This window comes from Vanellus vanellus, assembly GCF_965231255.1.
Source record: "Vanellus vanellus genome assembly, chromosome: 1".
Taxonomy (NCBI): Eukaryota; Metazoa; Chordata; class Aves; order Charadriiformes; family Charadriidae; genus Vanellus; species Vanellus vanellus.
In genome coordinates, this window is record NC_138905.1 from 174,565,036 (window position 1) to 174,578,804 (window position 13,769).

The 13,769-nt window shown below is 40.5% G+C and overlaps 1 protein-coding gene across 3 annotated transcripts in view; it reads right to left on the bottom strand.

Moving 5' to 3' along the window:
* The window catches only part of SLAIN1 (SLAIN motif family member 1), a gene marked incomplete at both ends in the record, with an annotated part of 54,413 nt that overhangs the window by 11,945 nt on the left and 28,699 nt on the right, over window positions 1-13,769 (bottom strand). The window contains 3 exons of one of the 3 annotated variants that reach the window (XM_082486119.1): window positions 5,676-6,014; window positions 8,200-8,349; window positions 10,254-10,403. In XM_082486119.1, coding sequence (XP_082342245.1) covers window positions 5,676-6,014; window positions 8,200-8,349; window positions 10,254-10,403 — 639 coding nt within the window. Of the gene's footprint in view, window positions 1-5,675; window positions 6,015-8,199; window positions 8,350-10,253; window positions 10,404-13,769 lie in introns of those variants that run through there. The other 2 variants (XM_082486120.1, XM_082486121.1) reach the window with 2 other exon arrangements.

Below are 13,769 nucleotides of genomic sequence, written 5' to 3' on the forward strand. Positions count from 1 at the left end.
GAAAATTAACAGAGAGGAAGAGTGAAGGAGTAGAGTTGAGATGTATTCTCAGGTGAGAAGTAATTTGTCCAAAGAGTCCTGTTTATGATGAATGCTGAAATTTGCTACAGTTTCTGCTACCTCTTCTGCACTAATGTGGTTCAGTGGCAAGCCTAAAAAAAAATAATCATCAGTTGTTTACAGTTCATTCTGTTAGGAAGATGTTGATATTAACACCAGTGAGGAAATCCTAAGGACCTGCACCTTCTACAGCATCCATAGTTATTTTGACGCACTGTTGAGTCTCAACTATAATCTAGGCCGAAACAAATATGAGGTTTAAGTAGGATGCAGCCATATAAAGCATCACAGATGTACCTTTGCCCTTCCCAATCTTCTTTGAGGTGTAATCGCAGGACCTACAGACATCGTATTATTGAGATATTTGAAAGTGTGAAGAAAATGCAAGGACAGGTCATGCAAGGAAGTTAATAATCAGAAACTGATTATTACCACCTTCTCAGAAGAGTTCATGCATATATACACGTGCTTGTCACTTCAGTGTTCTTTAGGTGGCATATACTGCCCTTGTTTCACATATATGCAGCAGAATGATACACCAAAAACCGCTTACCGCATGTTTAAACTTTTTCCCCCTATGTGGCATTCACACTGAATTGCCTCTTGCCTTGAGCACAGGAAAAACCGGGCACTGTGAAATACAGGGTTCCTCTGCCCTCAACTGAAAATGTGCATGAAGAGACCACCCCACAGCACAGATCATGCTCATTGCTGGTGAGAAACAGGTCAAAAAGCAGGCAAAAGTGCCCCTTTTGTCAAACATTCCACAAAATTACAGTAAAGACAGCAGTTTGCTTCTTACCCAGCTGCTTCAGTTCTGATTTTTTCCAGTAAGTTCTTCCCCTGATGCTGTTTTTTCTCTGCAGTCAGCCTGGGATCAGTGGCCCAGCTTCTTTCTGACAGGACACCAGAACTGGCAGCACCTGCCTCCTGTCTTCTGGTCCCAGCACTGCTGGTGGCTGCCCCCATTCCACTACTTCTGTTTCTTTTTTTTTTCGTTTTTTTCTTTTTTTTATACTATCACCAGCCGAAGATTAACGTTCATGTAGCACACAAGGAGACCTTGCCCTCAGAGCAAAGCTGCCCCAAAAGAGGTGTGCTCTTGGTGGGCCGCCAAACTGCGAGTTCTGTAGCACTTCTTGATAAATATCATCTTCTCTCTGCCAAAACGCCTCATCCAGTGAGGATCTCCTTGCAAGGAGGGCTTAAGTTGACTCTACAGTGAAGTGCCTTAAACACATTTACTCATTCATTGTTATCCTCTGCAAGCACTGTCAATGTTTTATTTGAACAAAAAGGACTTGCACACCTCACCAGAAGTGCACTATCGTTAAGGAATGCGATACAATGAATCTTAAGTTATCGGTGTCTCAGAGAAATCTGTATCACCATTTAAGCTACCTTAGCAGTTTCTTACACCTATTTAAATCCTTCACACAAACCCTGCAAGTTCAACTCTGCCCTGCCTGCATTATATGCATAAACAAGTCAGGGCAAAACCATAAGGAAAAAAATCTGTGCTTTCGTATTTTAAACGTTACGTTCTATATAATGTAGATATTCAGTTTGTTCTGAAATCCTTAAACTTGTAGACTTAATTAGAACTTCACTTCAAGGGATCAATTTCTCTTCCTCATTTTTGAAGACCTGAGTTCAGTACCTGCATTACATTTGTTATGATTATAACATTTACGGCATCCCAAATACACCAGGGTCTAGTTAAAGGTTTGTGGAATAGTAAGTTGATACAACAGACACATCAGTGTGAAAAAACACAAATACAGATTAAGAACTAAAAGCAAGTCTTTTGGTTAAGTGAGAGACACTGTTCCTCATGATTGTCAATACCTACATTTTGCTAACATTGAACACTTTTTTATTCAGAATTATTACTTCATCTCGCCCTGACTTCACAGGCATGTGTCTCCCACCACAGATAGTTACAGCAAATTAAGGATTTTTCCATTATCCTTCCATGACTTCTCCCCACTGATCGCTATCCTCAATATAACTTCAAAGGTGACAAAGTAAGACTTTTTTTCCTCCTTTTCTTTAATGAAGTCTGCAACAACTTCCTACAGCAAATTCTTCCTTCCTTACTGAACAAGAGAGGTTATGAGCAGAAAAACACTCTGTAAATCAATTAGAACAGACCTTTTCTCACCTCTCCAAACACACAAATCAATGTTAGTCTATACTGTGCTGAAATGCTGCTCTTCTGCATCTGCCTGGAGTTCGCTAAAAAAAAAAAAAAAAAAAACAAAAAACCAAAGAAACAGCCAAACAAAAAACACCTTTGCAGCTTTCCAAATGAGACAAGGATGTTGCAACAACCAGTGAAGTTTGTAGTATTTTGCCTGATAAAAGTTATTCCCCAGAAGCGTATGCAATGAAGTAACTCATAACCAGTAATTTCTGGAAAAGAAAAGCAAAATTTTTCAAATGAATGGTATCTGTAGCCTGTTTATGAAGCTATCAACAAGCTAAAAACATAAAAATCAACATGAAAAGGTAATCATAGAATGGTTTGGGTTGGAAAGGACCTTGAAGATCATCAAGTTCCAACCCCCCTGCCATAGGCAGGGACACCTCTCACGAGACCAGATTGCCCAAGGCCACATCCAGCCCGGCCTTGAACACCTCCAGGGATGGGGACTCAACAACCTCTCTGGGCAACCTGTTCCAGTGCCTTACCACCCTCGAAGTGAAAAACTTCTTCCTAATGTTTAATCTGAACCTGCCCTTTTCCAGTTTAAAGCCATTTCCCCTTGTCCTATCACTACATGCCCCAGCTCTCCTGTAGGCCCCCTTTAGGTCCTGGAAGGCCGGAAAAAAAAAAAAAAGCAGATTTCATGCAAAGCTTTCCCATTAGTAAATTCTTGGCAGAACTGGAAATAAAAAAAAAATAAATAAATAAAGCAAAGATAACACACACACTCTCTCTACAGGTGACAGCTGCAAAGTGTTGTTCAAGAGGTAACAAGAGGTATGCCTGCAACCTATGCAGGTGGCCTCAAATACACATTACACACATCTTACCATATATATATATATGCACACATCTGCCACTCTGTGCTAGCATTTACCAGGAGCCTTTTAGTACAGCAAGCTTTTGGGCACTGGTGGGATAAGGGCTAGATGGTACAGTATTTTAAAATACATGGAGAGTGTCAAAATTACACCAAGGGGCAGCACTTCGCTAAAATACACTGGCAAGAACAATGTGCGAGTTCAAAAATCACAGCCTCAAACACAGCTGGAAAAATGTCTAAGAGTATTCTCACTCCAAGCATACACAGAATATTACTAGGGCACCAGAAACACCAGGCAATCTCTCTGCCACCTGAAATGCAATCCTGTGGATGGAGAACAAGTAAACCATTGGCTATAGTGGGAGACTGGACACCTAGCGCACAATTCAGTGCCTACACATAGGTACCTCATGCCATTTTGAGAGACCCGGGGTTTTCTAAGGCATCTAAACAGCACTGACACACGGGGATGGTGAAGCCAAGCTGGGTGCATCCAAGTACTTCATACAGCACTAAGTGCTTACATGTGGGCAGCTGAATTAGACCTCTCATTGACATGTGGACACCTACATCTCAGCATCTAAACGTAGGCACTCCTCATCAGGTGACAAATATTATACTCTAAAAGAATTATTAAAGATTTACAAGTTTATCACACCTTCAGCATATTTGTATAGGTAGTTAAAAAGTTAGAATAAGTACATCAACTAGCATGCCATACCAAGCTTCACTAGAAGCAGGTAGGACAGGACCCATGATACCATTTGTTCTTAAAGGCAAAAAATTGTACTTGACGTGAACACATAGACAAGTCTTGGGGAGACACTGTATCAAAGCTAAACACTTTTTTCACCCTAGACTGAGTGCCAAAATTCAGCATTTACTTGCCGCTTACTCTTCTATGGAGAGCTCTGTGAAAGATCAGACGAACCAGTGGCCAGGCTATTGACCGCATATACAAGAACACAAATCAACTCTTTGGGGGAAGAGAGAGTAACATTTCTCACCATCAGAATTTGCCACTCAGGTGGATCAGGGCTGCAGGAGTCAGAGGCTGAAGGTGCAGAAGCTGAAGAGATAATTCCCCTCTAAATATAGTGGTACTGGCTATAATAGGACTGTCTGCCACCCCAGCAAACAGGTAACTGAAGTCGCGTGTGTCCATCTTCTGAGCAACACCAAACAGATTATTCAACTCACAGCTCTTGAGAAAAAAGGCAACCAGGTAGTAAAACTGGTGGCCTTTTACATTTATACGCTTTCTAGTTAATAAACTAGGAGCCTAGTATTTTTAGTGCCCTGTAAGTACCTTCTGAGTTTTCTATGTGGGCATCCAATGCTTAAGTTTCACTGACATGGAACACAAAAAAATAACTGGAAAAGCATTTGGGGACCATATAAAAAGATCACGGCACCATATCCTACCCTTATTCCTGAATCAAAAATGCCCCATAACCTTCCTTTCTATCTCCCCAACATTCCTGCAAGCTCATCAGTGTTGTCCCACTCTTGTACCTCACTCGCAAGAAAAATAACTTTGAAATTAATGTGGCACATATGCTGTACCAACAAACACCCATGTCACTTCACCCTCTGTTAATCCCAGCCTTCTTTATGTACTGCCACTTGTCACCATTTGTCAATTATACTTCCATGCCATGTCTTTGAATGTGAGTGCTTTTGGCACCAACCTGTCATGTCTAATTTGTCAGGAAAGCAACATGCATACCTGTAGTACTCTATAAATAGCAACTGTTTTGAAGAACATATTTATTTTCCTGCCCAAGGGTGAGCTGTAACCTGTAATGTTACAGACAAGACCCTGACTGAAAATTGTTTTGAATTAGCCTGGGGAAGAGACTGAAGGAATAGGAAAGGAAGATGCAGCAAGAGGAAGAAAATTGTGATCATAATAAGGAATGAAAAGAAGGTAACAGCAACAATGGAGGAAAACTTAAGCCTTGAGTAAGCACCGAGAGACAAATCTTCCAGGGACTTTGGAATATACCTCAAATGCAGAGCAAAAAGCAGCAAAGGACCAGTATAATTTGGGAGTGACATTATCTTCCACTACTTTAACAGTCTGCCCTACCAGACCTGGAACAGAAGCAGAGTGTTGACCCCCGCCATAAGCACTCATCGCAGATTCACAGCATAGCTGCGGGAACAGCAAAGTCAGGAACAAGAAAGGGAACAAAAATCTGAAAACCCTATTTTGTATTTTACTGTATCCGTGATGGATGTGCATAGGCCAGGCTCGAAAGCTCAATCAGTTCTTCCAGCCAACTGTTAGGCTGCTAAAAGATGCTCTTTCCTCACTTGTGGTCATCCTTGAAGCACTTCAAAACAAACTAAAGCAACAACTTTCATGATCAGGTCACAGATTACATTCCGTAGCAAATTACTTAACAATAACATATCTCAATCATTTGCACAGGCTTAAATTGCTTGACACAATTCACAGACTGATATATCTGTCACACACTAAACACACTTCACTCAGTTGACACAACTCGGTCTATAAAGTGACACTGGCATTCTGCACAGAGAAAAGACCACTTCTCAGAAAAGCATGCAACCCACCTCCATTAATCCTATTTGGTTGCTGCTCTGGAGTTTGGGCTTGAGGAGAGTAGTAGGGCTGCTGATAAGTATTTGAAGGGAAGTGCGGGGAGGTCGGGCTCCTCCTGCAGTCCCGGATACTGGAGAAAGTCTGTGAGTGAGGAATCCCTTTCTGGAAGGGGGTGCAGCGAGTCAGCCGCGGCTGCGGAGGCGGGAGGTGGTCAAACTCTTCCTCATCCTCAAGACTATAGCGATCGTATTCCTGGTCACCGCACGTCCCTTTCTTTCCCGCATGCAGAGAGACACTCGAACTGTGCCTTGACACAGATGCTGAAGTTGAAGCATAATCTTGCCTAAGGCCTGTAAATTCCAAGAAGAGGATGACTTGGCTTCTGCTAAGTGATTAACTCTTAACATGCACTTCAATCTTGAAAACTAAGCAGGTAAGTAGACATAGTTGTACAGCAAAAATTGTATTTATAATGTCACCAGGCTGAAGATCTGAAGTAAGATTCATCTGATCTAACTTTCAGTGTCCACCTTTCAGGCACCTAAGCCTGAATTATTTCCCTTGAGATTCCTTTTTAATAAAAAAATAAAAGAACACAGGCATCTCCAAAATGCAGTGCACCTGTGAGATGTCTTATATCGAGAGGTATCTATGATGAACTGCCTTCAGGAGGCACTCATTTCTCTGTCAATAGAAAGACTACGTGAGTATGAAGTATTTAACTTTTACACACTCTTAATTAGAGGAATTAACACTCAGTTTATTAGTTTTCCAAGTTATTGATATTAAACATTTATATTCATGCAATGAAAATGCTGACAATGACATTTCCTTAACTTATAACCAACGTAAATATTCTGGCTCTCCAACCTTCCTGAACCAGAATTAGTTCCTGCTAGCAGCCGGTCTCATGGACAAGGCTTAGTGGTAACACAGCTGTGTTTTAGACAGGTAAGTATCCTACCACCCTCTTCTCAGAACGCCAGGTTTTGAAAACCATCCCAGTACTAGCACTGCCCCAGAAGAGCATGTTTGCTCCGGGTCAAGTGAGAGGGGAAACATCCACTCCCCTTGTACATCCCCCACTTTTCCCAGCTGTACAGTAGCCAGGGAGAAAGGGGATGTACATCGCATTTCCAGGAACCGAGTAACTCCATCGATAGCTGCGAATAACAACTTTCCTAGATTTACAAAAAGTCCTCAGCTTTGACAGATGTCTCTGCTATCATAATGCAAACTTAACGTGCTTTCTCCTCCCTCTTGAGTGGGAGTTTATATTCGTGGCTGTGAAGACAGCGTGCCTGCATGCACCTATAATACTACCACTTTCCACAGGATTACGTGGACAACAACTGCCACATGCTCAAACATTCGGTACCAGCTGCTATTACAAGGATGAGATACAACCACTACACCTGATATAGATACGAAAAACAGTGTTTTTCTTCCCAGTTTACTTGGTTCCTTGAAGAGCTAAGTACCTGAAGTCTTCTTCAAACCTCACTGAAGGAGACAAGGGCAGCTGTCATTTAAGTAATGCAATCCTTTGTGCCTTTGACAGTCATAATTTGCATTTTAAACAAAATTCTTATCACTTTCACGTAATATCAGAAGTTTTCTGAGCTCTGACCACACACATTTGCCAGCTGAGAACTCAGATATCTTGGAAAGTCTCACACTTGCTAATTTCTCTGCTGAACATAACGAGTGCTACCAGATGCTCAGCAAGTTCGACTGCTGACAAGCGATTGCTCTGGCCTGCTCACTCTGCTTGCTGCAGCCAGACTGCATTTCTAATTTCTTCTTCACATTTTTTATTTATTTCATTTAGTCACTTATTACTTGACATTTTCCTTCAGTCAGCATCTCTGAATTTCTCTTGGTTTTCATCTCATCATTTCCTCCTTGATGCCTCACTTGGCTCTAATAGGAAGTGAGAAAAATACTGCACTCACTGTCTGAGTGACTTCTAAGTCAAATGCCTTTTATTTATGAATAAAGACATTTTCCAAACATACTTTTGGGCTCAGATTTGTGCACAATCACTAGTCTCAAACCAAAATACTAAATTTAAATGCCCCAATTCAGGACTTAAAGGGGAATTCATTTCAAAATTCATCTGACAATTAAGAAAATCAAAGTAGGGGCAAAAAAAATTATCCAAAAATCCATGAGAGCTGCTTATTTTTTTCCTTTCTTATTAAATGTATGCATGGTAAGAACGCTTTAGCATTTCCCCTCCCCACAGCTAAGGTAATTTAAATTAATATGGTAAGGAATTATAAAACCTCTAAATCTAAATGTGCTCAATGGGTATGCAGCTACCAGTTGGGATTCAGCAATATATAAGCATGAAGTTTTGAAAAATACGGTACCATTAACTTGAACTCAACAATGTGTGGGTTTTTCCACCTGCCATTCAAGAGGGGACACCTTTTAAGAAAGATCCACTTGTCCAAAACCAGACAGGAGCAGTTTTGACTGTTGCAGGAAATCTTCCTCAGGCTACTTTGAAAAATGAAAAAAGCCACCTACTCTCCTCCTGTAGACGAGCCATGATCTGAACATCGGTGAGGTCCTGCAGCTTGTATCCCATGGAGATGGAATCGTCCTCCAGCTCTGAGGTGCTCAGTTCGCTGTCTATTGATGACTGTGGGCTCAAAGGGGAACTCCTAGAGATGTAACCTATGTAAGAAAACATAACCTTTAGGCTATGAACATGTCTGGCCATCTTTCATTCACGACTATCTGCCCTTTATGTTACAGTAGCTTAAAATATGTTCTGTATAACAGATAAAACTTTTCAGAAGTGTAGTTCAATCCACTAACAATTAGCAAAGGGCTTTGATACTCATGAGAAGTAGTAAGCGTAGCAATGAATGGTGAATTCCTCTGCTTGTTCCCAAAATAGCATTACATAGTCCAGACAATGAATAATTTACCCAATACAGTTCTGATACAGCTCAGATTAGTTAGTGCAGTCTAAACACATCTGCATTTGAATCTTTCTTATGGGACCGTGGTTCTCCCTACTCTGTTCTGAAAAGCAAGGGTGTATGCGTCACCAGCTTCTGCTCAGTACTTAGATTCCACAGAGCCTTTTATCTAAATTTTACTGGTTTTTAAATTGTGTATAATCATAAAATAAATCAATTATTGTAACAATTAAGACTGAACATTATGCAACAACAGAGAACGCGTTGCCTCCTTCACAGAGTTACCTTTTGGAGAAGGTTCTGGATTCTATTTTTTCCTTGCGTGATAGTAAAACATCAACTAAATTGCAATCAGTTGCATGAGCTAGTTGTTGCCCAAATTTAAAGAAAAATCCTTCAAATAAAACAGTAAATCACTTTCTAATATCCTCTGGACCACCAGAAGCTCACAGCCTGCAGGGTGAGAACCGCTGTGACTATGGCGTGCTTGTATCACAGATGTGTTTGTGTCCTCTGGCACTGCTCAAAGCAAACACCTAAAATTCATCCTAAATTCAGCTGTTCGCTAATGATGCCTCCAACAGAAAAGGACAGGCAGGGGATTACTTTGCTTTGGAGGGGTCGTAAGGAGTGCGTTTGCTTTTTTTAAATTTGCAAGTTACAATGGTCCTCAAGGTTTTGCATAGGTAAGTAACAGCTGTGCCCTTTTGGAGCACCAGTGGGAAGCTAAGCAAGATACCTGAGGGTATCTCAAAGAGCGTGAGATGCCTTCATTTAGGGATTAAACTGCATCCCATTGAATAGGGGAGCTTAGACACCTCGCTCACACAGAGATACCTACACCAGGCTTTCAGTCTGGAGCTGTATCTCACCCACAGTGCCCATATCCCTAACAGGACTTTCTGCACTGATTTCATGTGTTGTAAAGAAAATTGCACACAGATCAGTGTGACACTGATGCTAACTTCCTTAGACCACACCTGCTCCTGCCAGCAATAAAATGTTAGTGCCTCTTCCCCAGAAGATTATTTTCTCTGCTGCACCTTAACAGAACTAACAAATATAAAGTGACTCTTGATACTTGTAGCAAAGAAGGAAAAAAAAAACAACTCTGCAATTTACAGCCCACAGAAAGTTTGGTTTTTTTCCTAAAACTCCTGTGTCCCCTGAAAAATCAGTGACAAACATAAAATAAATCTTGGATAGCAGCAACAATGCCATCTTGAAAACATCCATGATTCTGCTGGCTGATTTTATACTAGGTAAATTCTCCCTGCAACTTCATTACACAGCTGCACAAATGTTTCTGTAGACATAAGGAAGGGGCACAGTAGGGTAGAAATGAGCAGTAAAGGGCAGACGAAGCTGGGGTCTAAGGTGACACAGCTGCAACTACACTCTCAAGTAAATCATTATTGAGAAATAGGCTGTGTTTACTACCATCGCTCTCCTATAACATGCTGTGTAACACAGAACATAAGCTATGCTACTAGTTAATTGCCAAACTTTAGGTCATTTAAAAAAAAATCTCCCTCCGAGATGAGAGTATATATACAAACACCCAAACAGTGTATTGCTGTTAAGTGCTAGCAAGATTAGATTAAATTAAGCAGTTTTGTAAGCACCGTAAATCAATAAAAAGATAAGCATTACCTGTCCGTTCAGGTGTTAGTATTGGTTTACTGGAGGTTTTAGAGAAGCTGGGACTATTAAAGCCATTGGTATATGGGGTGAGTCTCGCAACAGGACTATAGGGAAAAGCCAAGGAGACAGGTGTGGAGAAGAGGTTCCGCCATCGGCTAGCTGTTACAGATGCGAGGGAGGAGGGGGAAAAAAAAAAAAAAAAAGATTTACAGTTATAAATAGAACAGTGCTGTTAGAGAGAAAAATAATCTCATCTTAATCTGTTCATTATACATTTTTTACTTAGAGCAAAAGGAAAACAATGGTCAAAGTTCAGCAGCAAAACAGAGGATCAGCACATGGTAAAAGTGTACTCCAAAAATTTTTCTAGCAAGTGTGTCTTCTTTACCATTTTCTACGTATACATCATTTTGGTATATATTTATGACATACATCACTGCATGCCAACACACAAAGTAACAGAGGAAGTAAAAACCACTACAGTTAATAGAGAAAATTGGTAGCGCTCTTCAAGGAATTGTTCTTGACAATCAATCATCACACAATTGAATTAGCGGTTCAATTATCAGTTATGGGAGTTCAGAGACACAGCAGTAAAAGATACTTAACCACGAAGCGCTAAAAACAACTGTAATCCCATAGCAAGCTTTAAACTACCATATTTTCCCTTCTCTTTTTACAGCATCAAATTCCTGATTACATAAGCATGACATTTGTTTTTTCACTGTTTTTGGAGGATCAACCAAATAATAGAACAGGGTGCCTCTCTTTCTACATATTGCTTACAATAAGCTTGCAAGGCATCTGGTCTGCTCAGCAACATCACAAAAAGCTCAGAGTACACAAAAAAGTTAAAAGCTTACTTAATTTATATTTTCTTACCTCATCCAGTAAAATATGAATACAACTATCCTTTGCCTATTTTTTTAACATGTGTTCAAAAGGTAAAATAAAAAATATCCACACATTCTTCAGAAAATAAATAAGTATTAAAGATAAAGTTGTTTTAAGTAGAAGGAAAAGGCAAAATTTTAAAAATGTATATTTCAGAGAAGCACATTCAGTTACAAGCAAAATCTGTACAGATGAAAAACAAGTGATGGTACTACACGTTTATTTGTGACAGAATCTATTTTGTCCTGACAGATGTTATGTAGAGTGACACAAGGGAGGGAGCTAGGAACTTATCTATACCTAGCTCGGAAATCAATGGCATAACCTCGATGCTCAGCAGGTATAGTTTGCTGTGTCAGACGCTGCAAACCGGTATTCAAAACTAGAAGGGCCCAAATGCCTTCAAAAGCTATTCTCCATCATATGACTCGTTAATAACACAAATCTGTACTGTTATTTGGACCTGTTGATCCAGTTGTTTTAAACCCTCACAGATATTCAAATAATATTCAGATCCACTCTGGTTTAAAACCTCACCATCACTAGAATGATTTAGCACGACATACAAATTTGTTGTTCTTCTTGATAACATCAACACCACCCAGCCGTGGGAACAGCAGGGAAGTGCATCTCACTAGCGAGCTGTCGATCTCATCCTTGCAACCCTTTGGAGTAACCTCCTGATCAGTTTGCTGTCAGTCCAAAAGATGCTATTTCCCCCCCTGTTCCTTCTGCTTCTACTCACTGAGAGGTATTCCTGGGTTTGTAAGGAATAAGCAGACTTTTCTACTCAGTGCTACTAAGCTGGGAGCGAAGGCAACTGCCTGGTGCCAGCACCAGCACAAAGCAGTCCGCCAGGGATAGGGAGTACCTGCAAGGCTCAGTCTCTGTGAGAGGGAGCTAAATTACTGAGCAGTAGGACATAATAATGCAAATTGTGATCTTTGCTCTCCCCTCATCACAGAATTATTGCAATTCCCTCATTTTTCATTATTCCAGTTCCTTCAAGCTTAACAAAATCCAGAAGTCTGAGATCTTAACTAGGAGCAGCATCAGCACCGCTTCTAGGAAATTGCTCGATGCCAAACAACACGACACTGACTTCCAGGCAGGGCTATGTGTCCGTAACACTCACCAACGTCATCAGTTCAAAAGTCACACACGCATGTGTTCCAGGACAAAAAGGCAAGCACACACAGATGGACACAACTCTACGAACTAGTAATCAACACAGATCGCCAGTGATGAGATTAACTCACAAGCAGTTAATAACTGCAAATCCATTTGAGGCATTCATTGAAAGAAACGCACGCGATAGACCAGATCTCAGTACCACATCCACAGCTAATGTGCGTCACCTCCACTAGAAACCATCAGTAAGGAGCAAGGGATGACAGGTCCTTGCGATTTTATTTTTATGCCTAACACAAGATCCTGCTTTGTAGCAGCCTCATCATGTGCCAGGCCAATTAGCTGCCAGCATGTTCTCACCCCCAGATGTGGTCAACCGCACAGCACAAATAAACACCATTCATCACTCCCTACAATCACTGCTGTGAGCTGGCCCACTGAGCACAAAGCAACACTTATCAGGACTATGAAAGCAAGAGCCCACATGAAGAATATAATTAGTATTTATGGCAAAGCAGATTCCAAACTCCTCTTTCAAACAGTATGTGTTCTCAAGGAAAGATGGACGAAGAAGCCAAGAAAGTCTATTTCTCTGCATACTAAATCTCTAGATACACCAATCTAAAACATTCCCATTTCTAAAACTTCTGCCACTGTGCCTAAAATAAAACTTTAAGCATCAGCAAGGGATTGACACTCTTTAGGCATACAATTGTTTAGGATCAAACATAGAAAAATGTTTTCATTAGGTTTCAAACAGAAATATCAGCGTACATATTGAATACTTCTGCAGTATTAACAAAGACAGCCAAATTAGACTTATCAAAGTCTTATGCTAATGCCAAAAACAAACAGGTATGTAGGAAGCAAGTTTTGCTGACACCCAGGCAAATACGTAAATTAATGAAAAATTTGTAAAATCCAAAAATTGTGCAATAGATAGTAATTTAAGGAAAGTTATTTTGCTCCAAACAGTGTGAGACTGCCCTGGTTCACATGGTGAAACACCACTATGGTAGACAGGGATTTTGCTCTTTGTTACCCGTTCCCAGTAGGCTGTCCTCAGAGAATGAGACAATGTTGTTAAGACCTTTATTTTAAATGTAAAAGCCCAGCTGTTAAGCTCTGAATTTTACAGTATTTGTCATTTTTTTCTTAAAGCCCCAACTCCGGTTGGCCACAGATGAAGAAACTCAGGTACCGTCAAAAAGCAAAGGAAGTCTCTAACTTGCACTTGAACAGAAACAAGAATAATCCTGCTCTGAGCAGCTTATACTGAAGATGCACTGAAGGAAGAAAAAGTAGCAGCCATGGAAAAGAAAGCAGGGGCATCTAAAGAGCCATCAAGAGAAAAGAAGCCAAAAATTCCATTCGATTTACTGACAGAAAAAGTTATATGCATTAACAATCTGACTTCTTGAAGCATGAAACCCTTGACCTTTCACACCAACAAAGGAACTAATATTCTCTAATACAATAAGCACAAGTTGTCTTAATCTA